The 18,739-nt window shown below is 39.2% G+C and overlaps 1 protein-coding gene across 22 annotated transcripts in view; it reads left to right on the top strand.

The window, feature by feature from the left end:
• The window catches only part of ROBO2 (roundabout guidance receptor 2), an 839,550-nt gene that overhangs the window by 789,080 nt on the left and 31,731 nt on the right, over positions 1 to 18,739 (top strand). For 14 of the 22 annotated variants that reach the window (XM_081199575.1, XM_081199578.1, XM_081199595.1 and 11 more), the window contains 5 exons: positions 1,156 to 1,283; positions 5,675 to 5,956; positions 6,300 to 6,425; positions 8,203 to 8,359; positions 14,414 to 14,674. In XM_081199575.1, coding sequence (XP_081055701.1) covers positions 1,156 to 1,283; positions 5,675 to 5,956; positions 6,300 to 6,425; positions 8,203 to 8,359; positions 14,414 to 14,674 — 954 coding nt within the window. The remainder of the gene's footprint in view (positions 1 to 1,155; positions 1,284 to 5,674; positions 5,957 to 6,299; positions 6,426 to 8,202; positions 8,360 to 14,413; positions 14,675 to 18,739) is intronic. The other 8 variants (XM_081199593.1, XM_081199594.1, XM_081199582.1 and 5 more) reach the window with 1 other exon arrangement.

Consider the following 18,739-nt stretch of genomic DNA (forward strand, 5'->3'; position numbering starts at 1 on the left):
AAAAGTTGATAACAGAGCCATATATCCTCATCTATTTTCTCTATGCCAATATGGAGATTGTAATTAAGCTCTGGTAATAACTTCCAATCTCCTATTTAATCAATATCTCTCTCTCTCTCTCTCTCTCTCTCTCTCTCTCTCTCTCTCTCTCTCTGTGTGTGTGTGTACACACACACACACACACACACACACACACACAGATTAGGCCTAATGAGAGTTCATAGATGTGGCAAGAATGCTGCTAGATCTTCTTATTGCTGTTTCCATAGAAACCCACATTTCTCTTAGGGATTGTGCCAGAAGGGATTCATGGGGGGTGGGAAGGGATACAATAACAATAACTGTTAAAAAGGAACATAAAAGGAGCCTTGCCGGATCAGTCCAAAAGCAGATCTAGACCAGTATCTTGTTTCCCACAATGCTGTTTGTTTACATGTACTAATAATCAAGTACAGCTTCCGACTTATTTGTTTAATGTGCTGTTCTCCCACCTTTCTCCTATTCATCTCTCCCAGTTTTAGGAACGTGCCCACTGAGCCAAATTCTAACATCTTAATGACTAGTTCCTTTCAGATAAAAAGTGCTCAGTCTTCAGTTCTTGAAATCTGAAATCAAATTATATGAACATGAAAGTCTGTTGACACAGATAAAAATGCTGTTTTGAACTTTTCATTAATCCTACTCAAACCTACTTGCCTTTAAAACCACGCAAGGCTGCTCAAAGGAAGAGCTAGCAGCTTGTGGATGACAGACAGACATTTGGGATGCAGGAAGTGAAGGAATACTCACCCAGAGTCCTGGAAATGGCTGATACAGAACAGTCACTTTGAGTGATTGTTCCCTTGAGGTGGTAATTTATCATTCATCCCTAGTTTAGGATCCTTCAATGGTACAGCCTATTCCTTATTTTGAAATGAACTACAGAATTCATTTGGATTCTAGTAGACTTGTAACTGATTCCACTTCCACATACAGTACTAATTTGTGTAAAGCTCCAATTAACTGCGGAATCATTTATATCAAGAAAGCCTTCACAATTTTAATATGAAATAAATTTTAAATTTTATTGTTGAGAGAGATGTATAAAGTCTCTTCAGTTTGCAGTTGTAAAGAGTTTCTTACAGAATTATTTCGATGTTTTTCATTTTTCTTCAGTCGACCAGGCCTGTTAAATGCAAGTGACCCGAGTTATCCTTGGCTTGCAGACTCTTGGCCTGCCACCAGCCTGCCTGTAAACAACAGCACTAGTGGGCCAAATGATCTTGGAAATTTTGGACGTGGAGGTAGGTTTGTTCATAGTGCTTTAGCAAAAAATAATAATAATAATTTGCAGGACTATCCATTCATTTTTTTCATGAAATGTTATTTGAATACATTTGGAAATATAGATAGCTAAAAGGAAGAACACCACATAGCAATAAAACAAGACCATCAATTAAGAAAAAAAAGAAAATTAGTGTCTAGGAGGTGGGGTTATGGACATGTGTCTATGATTCTGCAAAGTCTTCCTCTTGAATTTGCTCCATAGAACTTGAGTACTGTTTCTAAACCAGATGAAATAGTTTAGCAGAATGACTATGCTATTCTAATGTGCTTAACCGTTTCATAAGATCATAGAATCATAGAATCATAGAGTTGGAAGAGACCACAAGGGCCATCGAGTCCAACCCCCTGCCAAGCAGGAAACACCATCAGAGCACTCCTGACATATGGTTGTCAAGCCTCATATGCTACACATTCATTATATTGAACTGTATCCTGTGCTGCTGTTGCACAAGTGAAACAGGTTTTGGGACACAGACCATCCAAAACAGATTTTGGAGACTTGCAGGGGAGAGGAATGGAAGATGAAATCCTACTTTGCTCATGCAGAACTGAATGTGACCCACTGAATTGAGCTTGAATCCTCTGGTAGTCAGCCGGAGAAGTTGTTACAAGTGTGTACCTAGACTCACCTTTCCACAGCCAGCACTCATATATGTTCATATAGACACGGCTGAGAGGTTTAGGATCTTCTGCTGGAGTTATGACATTCACTTGTTATAGAAGCTCTCACACAAAGGAATAAGCAAAGTTTGGTTTATTATATAAAATAAGAGTAACAGTATATAAATGCTGTTTCATACAGCAAAGTTACAGTCTAAGTAGGTAGCAAATTCTACAATATAAACACATATTCATTAAAGAGTAAAAGAGCATAACAATTTTGCCATAAAGAAGTGGATGGGCGGGGGTGGGGGGCAGAAGGAAAATATACCTGTCCTTAAAGCAAAGCAGAAGTGTGCTGAATCGTGGAGAGCGCTGGGTAAACACTGTCATGTTGGACTTGGAAAAATTAACTAACCTTTGGATCTAATGGGTTTTTAATACCTTTTTGCCAAGGCATGCCACTGGAGAGGGGAGAGGGCTGTGAACTGAGTAATTTCTACAATTTCCGTAGTTCCTTTCAGAACTTCCTGCCAAATCCTCACCTCGAAAAATGGCTAAACTGGCCATCCTGTTTGCTTAACAAAAGGATGAAAGACTTTGATATTGAGCCATTATCTGAACCTGGGTATCCTTGTCTGCTATCTGCTTTCAAATCACCTTACCGCTGAGGAGCTGAGTATCCTGTACTTGAAAACTAAATTTCCATGTGTTAATCTTTAGGTCAGATGTGGGTGAATTCAGGATATGCCCAAATGGCCCATTGGCCAAGGGCTGGAACCAGGATTGTTCCAGGGTCACCAGAGCTCATAATGGAGGGTGTCATGTCATATTATAGCTATATCAATCTTATACATCCCACAATCTACAGAGGTAAACCATACCATAAGTTCAGATTCACATACACCTCTTCACAGAGTTAGTTTGGATGATCCAGAGATTACTGACTTCCACTGTGGGAGAGGGACTTCTGGAGCATTTGAGGACCTGCTGTGGCCAACTGGCTACACACTTTGAAGAGAAAGTCACTTGACATCAAAGTGATCTTGACTCTGCACTTCTTTCAATTCCGGTGGCAGAGTCAGTGATGTAATTGATTTCAGCTTATGCAGTCAGCTGATGTGGACCAGGCACTGGCAGCTATACCCTCCACTTGACCCCTGCCCCTCCTGGCTGATTTGTTACCAGGCAAAGTTCAAGGTGTTACCATACTTGTTCTGTACTTGTATGCAATTGTTCTTTAAGTGTGGCACTAACTGCACTTTGGAACTCCTTGCCTATTGACATCAGGCAGGCACCGTCACTGTATTTTTTCAGCACCCATTTAAATCATTTTTGCTGCTATAAAGCAGTATATGAATTTCGTTAAATAAAATAAAGGTATTAAATTTACATTCCCCTCTCCATCAAACACACTTCCCTGTCCCATGATATTTTGTTGCCCCTCCCACTTACCATTTATAACATGTTTTTCATGCTATTTTTAAATACATTTAGTAAGTCTGCCTTATTATTATTATTATTATTATTATTATTATTATTATTATTTGCCTTTTACATTAGTTTTTGAGATTATTTTTCCTGGTTGAAAGCTGTATATATGCAATGGTACTTAACAATGATGGTTTTGGACAAACAGCAAAATTGTGAAGTAATAGTTGAATAAATGAGATGTATGTGTAATAGAAAATGTGTAAATGTATGTGTAATAGTATTATTGCATTTTTTAAAAAAGCATCTGGTTTGTGAGTAGTTAACTGAATGAAGGTAAAAGGTTGGCAAATTACCTTTAATTGAGGCCTAAGAGATAGTGTACAGGCAATCTTACAGCTGTTGGTCTGTCAAGAAACCATTACACTGATACAGTTACTTAGAAGGTGAATATGTGTCTTGAGTTTTTCTGGTATGTCAGTAGGCATTAGAGACCATTGTTTTATATTAGACAGTGGGATCAAAAAGGTCAGTCTGTGATAGATCCTTCAGTGGATGTTCCATTTAACTGTCAGAGAGAAGGTTTTGATTGGTTGTAACACTGCGGTTGAAGGGTGTAAAAAGGCAGACACAGCAATTCAAGAGTCAGTCTTGAGTTTGGAGCTAAAGAAGCCAGCAGAAGCTCCAGTGGCAGCAAGTGTTAGCTGTCCAAGGAATGAAAACTTAGGACAGGCATAGGCAGACTCAGCCCTCCAGATGTTTTGGGACTACAACTCCCATCACCCCTAGCTAACAGGACCAGTGGTCAGGGATGATGGGAGTTGTAGTCCCAAAACATCTGGAGGGCCGAGTTTGCCTATGCCTGACTTAGGACAACAGGGCTGAAATTGCAGGCAGCTGAAGCTGAGAGGAAGACTCCCAGAGCACTTTTGCTGGAAAACTGGAGCCAGATTGTTAACTGTTAGCAGTAGTTCACAAGGAGCAGTCAGTCTCTGACCAGGGAGATTTCAAACTAAGTCCTCTGTAAAAACCTGCATGTTGATGGGAAAGGAGAAAATATGGGCTGTTGGCTTAGTGCAGGGAAGAGAACTTGTGCAAGGAAATAGGAACCTCCTTTAAGTAACATTTTAAGGCAAATACCAAACCAAGTTATTTTAACATCCAACTTGCAAAATAATGCTCTTATCTGATATAATCGTGTAGTATTCATTAAAGTCTGTAAACACAATAGTTAAGCTCTGTCCACTGTTCATCTTCAGAAGCTTGATATATGCATTTGTTCAACATTTCTGTCAGGACTGGATGTTTCATTGAGCCTTATGCAACTGGTATACCTTCGTTAGTCAGGAACATTAACTTTTTGAACCTGGTGTCAGAGATGGTATCAGAGATTGCCACTGTGAAGATACATGATCGGGTCTTCAGCACACCAAAAGATTAAAATTATTAATTTATCAGCCTTCCCTGTGCTGACTATGGCTCATGGGAGTGGTAGTCCAAAGTATCTGGAGCGGGTACCTTGTTGTGGAAGGTTGACATAGATAAATGGGTGAGGGAGTTCCCTGGTTCAACACATGACATATTTACTAGATAAATGTATTTTAATATTTTTATGGCTTTATATGGCCCTTCAGTTTCAAAGGCTTAGTTTAGCAAAATAATTGACTGATCATTTAATTCTCTTTAGAGCTGCTGAAATCTTGACACATTTCAAAATGATTTATTCATATCTTTTTCACCCCTCTTTATTGTCAGGAAAAAAATGTCTGGCAAACTTCAGAAATAAAGCCAGATAATGTTCAGCAGGAAAGAAAGAAAGAAAAAGAAAAAACATTTAAGCTCTGCATATCTTGAAAAGAATTATCTGAGGATTGTTCCATGTTCATTCAGTTCTGTGCAATACTCATAAGGTGTTTTCTTGATGGTGGGGGAAAGCAGAGGGAGATGGTTTCTTCTGTGATTTGTGGAGTGACTCCTTTCATCATTTCCCTGGAGCACAGACAGTTTCATTGGCTCTGACATGAAATGAACAATTGAAAACATTCTTCAGGACAGAAATATTCCAAACTTCACTTTCACAGCTGAAGGTATGGAAGAAAGATGGTTTTAGGTAGTGAGACGTGAAGGACAAGTGGAAAGTTTGTCACAGATGCTGATAGCGAGGCGATGGCTGTACATCATCTTCCCTCCATTGGCTCATGGACACTGTCTCAGCTGAAATGCAAACGTGCAGAATGACACATTTATTTTTTATATTAAAACTTCTTGTTGGGGTTTTCCCATGTTGATTTGTTTCATTTCCCTGTTTTCATCACAGATGTGCTGCCTCCGGTGCCTGGTCAAGGGGATAAAACTGCCACAATGCTTTCTGATGGAGCCATTTACAGCAGCATTGACTTCACTACCAAAACTAGTTACAACAGTTCCAGCCAAATAACACAGGCTACCCCATACGCCACAACACAAATACTGCATTCCAACAGCATCCATGAATTGGCAGTTGATTTACCAGATCCTCAGTGGAAAAGTTCGATTCAGCAAAAAAGTGACCTAATGGGATTTGGTTATTCTCTGCCTGATCAGAGCAAAGGCAACAATGGTGATTTTAGTTCTCATTTTTCTTATTACAATTGTTTGTAAGAATCTCTTGTGCACAGTAGAAAATTGTCCTTCTTTGTTCCCATTTCCCTTAACTAATTGCATACCTTGCATGTATCCTATACTTATGCAACAAACTATATTGTGTTACGATTTTAGTTTGCTTTAGCTTTTGCCAGTATCACAGCTTATCTTTCCCCCACCCCTGCTACCATTAGAATATATTAACTTAAATATTTTTCACAGTCCTGCCACACCCACTGTTTACCAGCTAACTGCATGTTGTGCATGTGCTATAAACTAATCACATGATGGCACTGTGACCTTTGCCCTTTAACCCTTAGCCTTACTTTACATCCCTGACTACCGATTGGCTGAGGGATTGTCTAATAGAATGCCACACAACCAGTCACAGGATTTCAGCACCACCAGCTCTCACAACAGCTCAGAAAGAAGTGGCAGCCTCTCAGGTTGGTTTCAATACAATGCGTGTAAGGAGAAGTGTTTGTGCTTGTAAGAAGCTCTAAAAAAAACGCAAACTAATTATAACCTTGGAAGAATGATCACTGTACTCAGAGCCTGTGTTCAAATATTACAGTTTGCCTTCCATTTAGACACATGTGAATGTGTCACAGTCATCTGGAAAACCATGAGCTTGATAAAAAAGAAGTGTGCCTTATTTGCCCTAACCGAACAAGAAACCCATTTAGAGATAATAAGAAAATATTTGTAGCCTTTGTACCCTGTGTATTTCAGCATGATTGGAAATTTTATTTTGTAACATTCTCACTTTTCTGGCACAGTGCTGACTTTATTCGTAAATCAATCTTCACTTTACAGCACTGTCCTTCTCTGAGGAGCTTCATGATGAAGTTAATATTTTGGTTGTATCATTATTGAAGCCCCCAACTCCTTTGAGATTTCACAATATTTCTATTGCGTATCAAGAAATCCACCCATAGCAATATAATGGAATTGATAGAAAAGCTTCTTATGATAGTGATCATTCTAAAAGTTTCAGAGCTGCCTACAAGCATAAAGTATAGGTATTATGCTGCATGCTATATTATAATTATTGCACATTACCATTGCAAAATGGATTACCTAGCTTTAAGAGTAGCAGCAAATTTTCTGTGTTAAATTATTCTGTGCAGAATTGTGCCATTTTCTTAATACATTCTAAAAATATGTTATGAGGCTAGTTTACAATAGCTTCTCTTTCGCCATTCCAGCACTGTTTCTCCCCCCCCCCCCCGCCCTTGCTCTTCTGCTTTATTTTCCTATAAGTCCCTGTGATGCTTTCAGTTCCTAGTCCAAATGTTCGGTTTATTTTATTACAAACATACAAATGTGCACGCGCATATACATGTTCCACTTCGTGGTCATTTATATTCATGTGCCTTGTTGCCTTCTTCCTTCTCAGGATTCATTACATAACCCTAATTGTCTATCACATTGTTTTATATGTTAACTAAAATTATCCTTTATTCATCTATCTCTTTTCTCCTTGAATCCTCATTTCCGTGTTGGTTTATTTGGTCCTCTTCCAATTCTCTATAACATATGTCCTTTTTCTCTAGAGTGAAAAGACCACTGAATTACATGGGCATAAAATATTACAAAAATAACTCATCCATACTTTTCAATTGAATGTCCCTATATGATTTCAGTAAGAAACCAGTTACATTTGCGATTTACATTTTTCACAACTACATTTGGCCTTGTGAATGAAAAGAGAAAGAAACTCAAACAGTAAAGTTTTTGGATGTGTCCTTTCCAAAGAGAGAGGGAGGGAGATTATGCAAAATGGTATTATGAATACACTGCGATTTGCTATCTGAAAGAGTTTGCTGCAGTCTATTATTTTTTCCAACAATGACTGCACAGAGGCTTAGAGCAGACGTGAATAAATCAATAAATACAGTTTTGATATAGCAAGTACATTTTAACTTTTTTTCAGCGCATGCTTCATTGTGACTAAGCTATATGGAGTGTGTGAAATAAAAAGAAGTAATTCCAGGCAATTATACAGACTATTTTCATTCCATTCCACCCTATTATTATTTATAACCTTATGACAACTATAACATGTTGCTGCTGATGTTGCTAAGATAAAAATACTCCTCTCTTCTCCCTTCTTTTTTCTTTTTCTTTTTTTGAGTGTACCATCTGGAATCGGAGCTCTTTCAGGAAATATAAATAGTCAAGTTTGTTTCTTCATACTTCTGTAATGTTTCTTGATTTCAGGTGGGAAAGGAGGGAAGAAAAAGAAAAACAAAAATACTTCCAAACCTCAGAAAAATAATGGGTCTAACTGGGCCAACGTTCCACTCCCACCCCCTCCAATACAGCCTCTTCCAGGCACAGAACTAGAACACTATGGTGTGGATCAGCAAGAAGGAGGGTAAGGTATCTTTTTTTGAGGGGGAAGGACCATTTTGAATGTAGTGGAATGCAATATCTCACAGCTGTGGTGTGTAATGTGTGTAAGGCCTTTTACCCCAATCAGATTCTGGTGTTTGGATATGAGGGGACTAATATGTGTGGAGCAGAAGGCCCTTTAGGTGTAGCTCAGCAAACAGCTTCATAATACAATTGTCGGATGCACCCTCATATGTACACACTGTTGCCAATAGTAAGATAATACAATCTTCAATGGGCCTGCAATACAATGTGTTTATGGCAGTAAATTTTGGACATTCCTTTTTCATACTACAGTGGTGCCTCGCAAGACGAAAAGAATCCGTTCTGTGATTCTCTTCGTCTAGCGGTTTTTTCGTCTTGCGAAGCAAGCCCATTGACGGATTAGCGGATTAGCGCTATTAGCGGCTTTTAGCGGCTTATCTGCTGATCGGATCAGCTGATAAGCGGCTTAGCGGCTTAGAAAAGGGGGGAGGGGAAAAAACCAGCAGGAACTCGCAAGACATTGTCGTCTTGCGAAGCAAGCCCATAGGAAATTCGTTTTGCGAAGCACCTCCAAAACGGAAAACTCTTTCGTCTAGCGAGTTTTCCGTCTTGCGAGGCATTCGTCTTGCGGGCACCACTGTATATAGTTGTTTGAATCCCTCCTAGTTTTCCAAAGTTTAAAGGCCCCTTCATGCATTGCTTACATGAAGGATAATGCAGGAAGGGGCGGTGGGCCCCTGGACTCCCCCAACTATTGTGCAGCTGACCTGCCCCTGCCCTCATGTGTTAAGGTTCCATCTCAGACATCCATACTACACTGGATGGTGGGCCATACACTGCGAGGAACACTGCCACTGTCCCTTCACTATACTCTAGCGAAAACAATGCAATAATCTCCAATGGGACTCAGCAGCACCATCTCCTGCTTGGCTATTTGAAAATTGCTAATACAGAAGCCACATTATTGCAGTACAGGGGGGAGGACAAAAAAAGTTGGCCAAATATTGTCCATTGGCTTGGGGTTAACTTTCTCCCTATAGTTTTCTATTAGCAAAGTCTAGTAGCTTGGACAAAGCATATCTGTGACCCAGCCTCCTCTCTTTATGTTCTCACCATAGTTCCTAATAGATAGTCCACATACTTGAAATTTTCAAAAGCTAAGCAATTTTAGCTTTTGGGGTGGGGAAAATATTTTGTTTGTTTGTTTGATATGGGCTTGTGCCAGCATTAAACTAGTTGTAATTGATATGGGGTATGCATTGTATGTCTTTGTGTGTTCACAGAGATTTTCTGTAGAAAATCCATGTGTATTCACATACAGAGAGAAATATTTTTCTTTTGAAAATCTCTGTAACTCAACTTATCCTTAGTGCTTGTTTTGCAAGAGATGCCAGGGACATCTTTTTGGCAGTAATTCAGCGTCATTTTGTTCTTGAACTTGTGAAAATAAACCCCAGTAGAATTTAAATTTTACAGAAAGGATCTATAAATATGGGTGTGTTATTTGAAACAATAGTTCGTTATAAATTTCCTGTGCTAGAACACAACACATTCTCAGCTCAGTTAACACAGAATATTCCCAGTCCACTAATCATCATACTTATTCATACACATTTAGTGAAAGAACCACAGCTCTGTTGGAGCACATGGTTTGTATGCAAAAGTTTCTTGGTTCAATCCCAGGCATCTCCAAGAAAACTTGTGAAAGGATTTCTGTCTGAAATTCTGGAGAGCTGCTGGCAGTCAGTGTAGAAAATGCTGTGTCCCTGTATAATGCAACATCCCAGCAGCAGCAGCAGCAGCAGCAGCAGCAGGCTGTGTGTTACAGTCTTGATGACTGTGAATGGGTTCACTTCTTGTCTTTTTTTGCCTAAAGTGTTCCTGAAAGGAATAAAAAAATAATAATCATACATACTAGCAGCTAAGTAAGTTGGCTGGTTGACCAAAATAGGGCTACTTGGAAGAACCTTGAACTTTGAAGAAGTTGTTTGCTTTTTAAAGTGGTGAAAACCAAAGCCCCTTCCCCCGTCCCAATAACCCAGCCTAGGAGCCCAGAGCATAGGCAACTGAAGCAAACCTATACCTGTAAAGTTGCAGCTGGGCTACCAGCAGATGTTGGTAGGATGTATTTGATACCATGGAGTGTCAGGGTCTCCAGTGACAATATCAGATCAAAGAGTTCCCCCAAGCTGCTCCTTCAAGGGGAGTGTGACCCATCTAGAACAGAATGCATCCCATTCAGTGTCTCCCAAACAGTGTCTCAGTCTTGTCTAGATTAAACTTCAGTTTACTGACTCCCATCCAGTCCATTTTCAAGGACATACACTGGTGTCAGTACATTCACTGCTACATCTGCTTGAGCTGTAGAGGGGGGGGGGATAAAGGTAAATGTCATCAGCATATGAAAAACAGTGCACTCCAAAACTCCAGATGATGCAACTCAGCAGCTTCATGTAGATGTTAAAACAGCTAGGTTGGCGAGATGGAACACTAGACTCCACAAAACCAAGCAACATCTATCAAACAGTAGATAAAAGTGGAACCACCACAAAGCAGCTCCTACCAACTGCCAGCCCGGCTTCCTTCTCCAGAAGTTAACCATTGTCAATGGTATTGAAAGCCAAAAAGTTGTCAGGTAACAGGTACACATACCTTGTCTTTCCCTCAGCACAGGTTATCAGTTATTCAGGGTCACAAAGCAATCACAGTGCTGTAGCCAGGCCTAAATTCTGATTAAAATGATTCTAGAGAATCTGTTTCACCCCAAAATACTCTACTAACAGAATTCCTATTTGCCTTTAAAATGTTTGTTCAAGAGGGCACTTGGTCTACCCACAAAGAAAGACACTTTGCTTCAAGTGGTACTGATTAATAATTATCTTCTCTCCCCCCCCCCCACCCTCAATAACGATATTTGCACTTTAATGTATTTGCTGTTCTCAGCTCAGATAATTGTGCAATAAAAGACAAATAACTCCCATATATTTTTAAGACACCACAATGATAAATAAGACAGGTAAATTGATGCATTATCTGTAGAGAAACCTTTGTGACACAGGTCTTGGCTTCTCAGTTGTGTATAGTATCTATTATTTGGCGGGGAGAATTTTATTTGTCACCAAGACAACACTGGTTATTTAAAGCTAAGTAATCAGTGATGCTGACAGCATACTTTCAAGATTCACACAGCTCAGCCATAGCTTTTACAATGTTTGTCTTTCAGTTACACTTTCCAGTTATTTATAATATTGCAGTGATAATGAGCACAGTTCTCCCTGCCCCAGAATATGCATTGTTAGAAGAAGAAAGCTAAATTTGAAAAGGCAAGTGCCTTATAGGAAAAAAATAAGTAAAGTTCGCACAGGAAGAATGAAGCTTTTCCATTTTATTCCACTGACTTTTAAATATGAGGGAAAGAGTTAATATATGCAAGTAATACGTGACTATTAAAAGAATACCTGTGTAACAAGCAGGTAAGTGGGAGAGGCAGACAAACCCATACTGCAAGACCTTCAGCTGGCTGCTACTTCCTGGTCACAGTGTGATCAGGGCATTTAGATGCCAGTGCCTGACCTTGGGAAGAAATGGGAAGGCCAGAAATACAATTTGGTCTTTCTGCTACGTCCCTTTCAGTAGCCACATCAGCCTAAGGGTTGTCACCAGTAATGCTTTCCTTTCATTCCACCCGATACTACTGCCTGCTTGTTGCGTCACCATTATGCTTCTGTTACTCCTAAACGTGGGGTTTTCAAACTGTAATGGAGATCACTAAAAATAAGTTCTGGAATGCATTGTTTGCTTTGTTTGCTAACCAAATCAGCCAATGTTTTATTTAAAATCAAAAGGATTTGCAAATAGATGCAAAACGTTTTATAGTTGCTCTCTTGAAAAAAGACAATTTAATATCCTTATATTTCATTACCATGAAAATCCCTTTACCTAAAGAATGATTTGAATAAATGAAAACTCTCTTCCCCATTCCCTTCAATAACTAAGAAGAGCTTGAGGATCAAGGCTGGCAGTAAAGCAAAGTAATGATGATGGAGACACTTTGGAAGGGAGCAGTAAGGACAAATGACAGTAATTGTTACTGGAGCTTCCCACCTCCTCAAATAGAATAATAGAATCTTAGAGTTTGAAGGGACCATGAGGATAATCTAGTCCAAACCTCTGCAATGCAGGAATGTCAGCTAAAGCATCCATGGCAGATGACTATCCAACCTCTGCGTAAAAACTTCCAAGGAAGGAGTCCACACCCTCCCAAGGGAGTCTGTTCCACTGTTGAACAGCTCTTACTGTCAGAAAGTTCTTCCTGATGTTTAGTCAGAATCTTCTTTAATATGACTTGAATTAGAAAGTCACTCTTTGCATTATGGGCAAAATATAAAGATCTGATGGAGCCTAAAGTCCTGTGGTGGACTTCTCCAATAGAAGCCACAGCTGTAAAAAGGAAAAATACCCAGGAAAGTTGGCCAACATATAAAACACTTTTAAAAGACGAAGATAACCAACTAAAATTAAGAGGAGGAGGAGGTAACAGCGGCCATGGTGAGGTGGTCACAAGACTTTGGCCGTTCAATAACTATGTCCCAATGGGAAAATTTGTGGAAGAACAATTGGAAATACACAAATTGTTATACTATTAGAGAGTACTTTCTAAAAATGCAATACCGATGGTACTTAATACCCTGGAAACTTTCAAAAATGTATAAAAATGTGCCAAGTAATTGCTGGAGATGCGGAGATAATTCAGGAACTTTCTACCACATGTGGTGGTTGTGTAAGAAAATACAGTTATTATGGGAGAGTATTCACTCACAGCTGCAAAAAATGCTAAAGATCTCTTTTAAGAAAAAACTAGAAGCCTATCTCCTGGGAGTTACAGATTTGAATATTCCACAAAAAATGAAGGGTATCTTTTTATATGCTATGGCAGCAGCAAGAGTTCTCATCGTGGCAAAATTGAAGAGTATTGAAATTCCCTCTATACATGAATGGTGGATCCAAAAGCTGACAGAATATGCAGAATTAGATGGTCTGTCAGAAAAAATAAAGAATATACCAAAAGAGGAATTTGTTTCAAAATGGGAGGTTTTCAAAGAATATATGAAATATAATTACAGTAGTTTAAACTCTGTTGCAGCATTCGAGGAACTTCAGTAATAGTTGCAAGTTAGACATAAGAGTTAAGATATATTAAAAAAAAGTTAAATTATGATAAAAGTGTGTATTGGCAATAAATAATATGAAATTGAAATAAGGAATAGATAGGAGGTTGGGTCTATAGTGTCAAGACCAACTTATGTTTAATTGTTTGTTAAGAAAATTTTGTCTTTCTTGTTATTCTTGTGTAATTCTGTATCTGTGTTTTCTTTTTCTTTTTTTGCTGTATCAATTTAAAAAAGAAGCAGAGATTTTCTGTGGAAAACTATTGCATAAGGCTTGGTAACTGATTGCACAGCAGAATTCCATCTGAGTTTTTTGTTATAACAAACCTTTTCATGATTGCAACCCAAAGCTGCACATCTACTTAGAAGTGAGTCCCATGTAGTCCGTGGAACTTGCTTACAAATTAGTGTGCCAGAAACAGGGAAACTGATGGACTGATCAGATTTGATCAGCCCTCTCGTATCCTTTTATCCACATTGCACAGATTTAACTTTAGAGATTTTTGGAATACCAACATAATATATAATAACTGGTACTGAAAATGACATGTTCTTTGTTTTGTTTTACTCTTTTGCTCTTGAAAGAAATTGCTTCATTTAGAAATGAGATTAACAAATAGATTTTATTCGGTATCACTGTTGGTTGGGACCTTTTTGCCCTTTATCAAAAAGATAAAGAGTGAAATTAAGTATTAGCTTTGCTGAAATAAATGGGGAGTCTGTGCCTGGTTTTATAGATTCAGGTATTATTTAGGTTATTCAAGTTTCTTAGTTGTTGTTTTCATAACACGAAATAGATTCCCCATTGTGCATACAGTATAATATACAGTATCATTATTTCAATGAATTATATATAGCCTAAACCTAAACCATTTCTATTCTAGGTATGACAGTGATGGTTGGTGCCCACCTTTACCAGTCCAGACATATTTGCATCAGGGAATGGAGGATGAGCTTGAAGAGGAAGATGATAGAGTTCCTACACCTCCTGTTCGAGGAGTGGCCTCTTCCCCGGCAATCTCCTTTGGGCAGCAGTCCACTGCCACGCTCACGCCCTCTCCACGGGAGGAGATGCAACCTATGCTTCAAGCCCATCTTGATGAACTTACCAGGGCCTATCAGTTTGATATAGCAAAGCAAACATGGTAAATGTGGCAGATACAAAGCCACTGCTGTCTTTCAAAGTCGCTTTTCTTTCTTTCTTTCTTTCTTTCTTTCTTTCTTTCTTTCTTTCTTTCTTTCTTTTTAGCAGGTTCTCATATGCTGTCCTCCCAGATACAAAGCAAACATGGTAAATGTGGCAGACCCAGATACTATTTGGGAAATGAAAAACATCGGAAGTCACATCGCTTGAGAAAGTAATTCTCATCTTGAAGGATCTGCCTGTGCCTTTAGTAACCAATTAACAAAAAGATTTTGTCAGCTGCAGCTTCTGACTCCTTTGCAGCCTGACGGGAAAGAGTTTGCATGCCACATTGCTGGATTTTGAACCCATGAACATTTCTTGGATATTGATAACTATGGAGGCATTTAAAATCTGTATTTTTTATAATAGTTATCAACAGAGATATATTTTACTAATTTCATTCGTAGACCATGTGTTAAAAATGCATGAAATATTTTAAGATTAGCTCAGTTAGCTTCTTTTTAAAAAGCACACACACAGAGGATCTCTTTTCTTCAAAATAATTATCTTATACAGGCCATGAACCTAAGCACTGTTATACCTTAAGTTGTACTTTTTGGAACTTGTAATTTAATGAAGACTTCTGTAACCATACAGTAAAACACACCCATTTTTGGATGTTATAACATCAAGTTATCTTGACTGATGAAAAACAACCATCAAAGCCCACAAGTCAATGGGTGAAATGCAGTGTCATTTGAGTAGGCATTCCTTACCTCTCTTCCTGATTGTAACCTTCTGCATCTGTCCTGGAATGTCCCCCCAGCCCTCTGGAACAGATTTGGATAGCATGCAGGGGGGCTGCATCTGAAAGGAGAGGAATGAGGTCTCATTGCTCCAGTGGAAGTCCATTCATAGAATCATAGAATTGTAGAGTTGGAACCTGAGGATCATCTAAATCCAACTCACTGCAATACAGGAATATGCAACTGTCTCATACGGGGATTGAACCTGCAATTTTGGTGTTATCAACACCAGACTTTAACCAAGTGAGCTATCCAGGCTCTTAATCTCACCTAAAGCATTCATGACAGATGGCCATCCAACCTCCAAGGAAAAAGGGTCCACCACCTTCCATTCAGTGGTCAGACAGCTCTTACTATCAAAAAGTCCTTCCTGATGTTTAATTGGAATCTCCTTTCCTGCAACTTGAAGCCATTGGTTTCGGTCCTAGCCTCAAGAGCAGAAGAAAACAAGTCAATTACGTCTTCATTGTGACAGCCCTTTAAATATTTGAGGATGACGATCATATCACATCTCAGTCTCCTCTTCACAAGGCAGAGTAGAGCGGGCCTATTACTTCTCTTGATTGAGACACTAGACTTCTGTTCATGCAGCCTAAAAAAGCATTAGCTTTTTCTTTTCTTTTGCTGCTGCATCACACTGTTGACAAATGCTAAGCTTGTGGTCCACTAAGACCGCTAGAGCTTTTCACATGTACTACTGGCAAGCCAGGTGTTCCCCTTCTTATATTTGTTTAGCTTGTTCTTCCTGCCTAAATGTAGAACCTGACATTAGTCCCTGCTGAAATTCATTTTGATAGTTTGGGCCCAGGCCTCCAATCACTTCAGATCATCTTGAATCCTGATTCTGTATTTTGTGGTACTAGCTACCCCTCCCAGTTTGGTGTCATCTGCAAATTGGATGAGCATCCCCTCAATTCCAGAATCCAGTTCATTTATAAAGACGTTGAACAACAATGGTCTCAGGACAGAAGCCTGCGGCACCCCACTTGTCACTTTTTCCAGGATGATGAGATACCATTAGTGAGCACTCTTGGGTTTGGTCAGTCAACCAGCTACGAATCCACCTAACAGTTAACTTGTCCTGCCCACATTTTACCAGCTTCTCCGCAATAATATCATGGGGGACTGTCAGTTAGAAGCATAAACACCACAATGCCACTAAACAAATTTACCCACATTGAAATCAAGGAATACTATGTCCACAGCATTCCTCTGACCCACTGAGCTTCTAATGCTATCCCAAAGAAAGAAAAAGAAAGAAATGAGATTCATCTGTCATAACTTGTTTTTGAGAAACCCATGCTGGGTTTTAGTAATCACAGCATCATTTTCTAAGTGCTCACAGACCAACCATTATCTATTCTATAACCTTTCCTGGTATTGTTGTCAAGCTGACTGGTTGGTACTTGGATAATTCTTCTTGGAAGATGGGAACAACATATGCCCACCTCCAGTCTGCAGGGACCTCACCTGTTCTCCAAGAATTCTAAAAGATTATAGGCAGAGTTTCTGATACGACATCTGCAAGCTCCTTTAGTACCCTTGGATGCAGCTCATCAGGCGCTGGAGATTTGAATTCATTTAAAGTAACTAGGTGTTCACTTACCACCTATTTTCCTAGCGGGCTGCAACTCCCTCCTTGCATCATTTATTCTGTGTTCACCAGGTTGTGCACTGCTTTCCTTTTGGGTGAAGACAATGGCAAAGTAGGCGTGAAGCCGTTCTGCCTTCTCCCTTGTCATCCAGCTGTTGGCTACTTTGTGATTTGTCCTTTCTTCCATTTCTTATACATGCCCTTCTTACATCTCAGCTCCTCTGTAAATTTCCTTATGCAGGCACACCGGTTTCTTTAGATGCCTCCCACTTTTCTTTCTTGATGGTTCTGTCTGCATTTGTGTCTTCAATATTTCACCATTAGGAAACTCCCACCATTTTAGACTTCCTTCTCTTTGAGTATTTCTGACCACAGGATCTCACCCAGTAGTTCTTTAAGCTTGAAATCAGTCATAACTGGATATCACTCTTGTTCTTGAGGAAAGTCCTAATGTCTCTTTCAGGTTGTATTAGTAAAGAAACTGTGGAATTAAAACTTTCAGATCCCATTCTGGGAAAGCTGAAGGATTGACAAGTATAACCTCCCAATTCTGCTGTATTTGAGTAAAAGAGATTATGGAAGCAGTTGCTTAAAAATATTCACAGCATAAATCTGAATTCTGGTTTGGTATTCAAAGGGAGAAGAAGATACCAAAGTAGTTCACCTATATGAGAGAGGCTGTTTGGGGACTGAAAAACAGAGCAAAACAGACTCAAACTATAGAATAGAATGTCACGGGCTTTTTGTACATCTTAACGTGTAGAAATATTATTTTAAAAGTAAAAGAAAACTTCAGCAGGACAAGAAACCGTGTGCTGTTAAGTGACATAAAGTTGCTAAATGGCATAGTGCCAATGAATGTTTCCTGACATACAAAGGCCACAACTTACACTGAAAGAGTTATTATAGGTCAAAGAGGCTTGTATGAATTTTCTGCCAATGCCAAAGCCAGCTGTTTTCCTTGGACAATTTTCAGTACTCCAACCTCGTTTGCAAGCTGCAGCCAATCAACAGGGTGCTTAGGCCACCTCCTCCATGGGATATAGCTTGTTTATGTAACAAGCCAGAAGCCCAGGCATCAGCTAATTCAGGTCTAGGTTAAATGTATAATTGTGCCAGGCAGGACACAGATGCATGCCCTGGCATGCTTTCAGCCTGTACCTTGCAGCTGTTATGCTTCCTGTGGTGGCATACAAACTGCAGGTGCAACTTTGGGTGTCAGTTAACATCATGAATCTCATTATGTAATCTGTGCTTTTAAGATGGGGAATTACACACTCAGTATTGGATAAATTGTATCAGTTAGCTGTATCTGATAAAATGATTATGTGCCGATACAGTACTCTTAAATGACCATAACCAAATGCAGTGATATTCATAATTTTCAAAAGGCTTACAGGCAAAACAAAAATAAAAATGCCAGCACCTTAAGAAAAAGCAACAATATTTCCCAGTGAATGGGCTAGAATATTTTATCAGGGCTGTTCTGTAAATGATTGCATGCAATATAGATTATTGTTTTAAAAATATGTCATTAAGGAGGAATTAGTGTAGAAATATCTATTCTTTCCCTGGGTATCTTGTGTAAAATCCAGTGGGAAGTTTGACCTAGAGATAACCTTATGCACAAATGACTTCTTCATCCTAGGAAGCTATGCAGCTTCAAAACAGGAACCTAATTACA

This window comes from Podarcis bocagei (genome assembly GCF_964188305.1).
Source record: "Podarcis bocagei genome assembly, chromosome: 6".
NCBI lineage: Eukaryota > Metazoa > Chordata > Lepidosauria > Squamata > Lacertidae > Podarcis > Podarcis bocagei.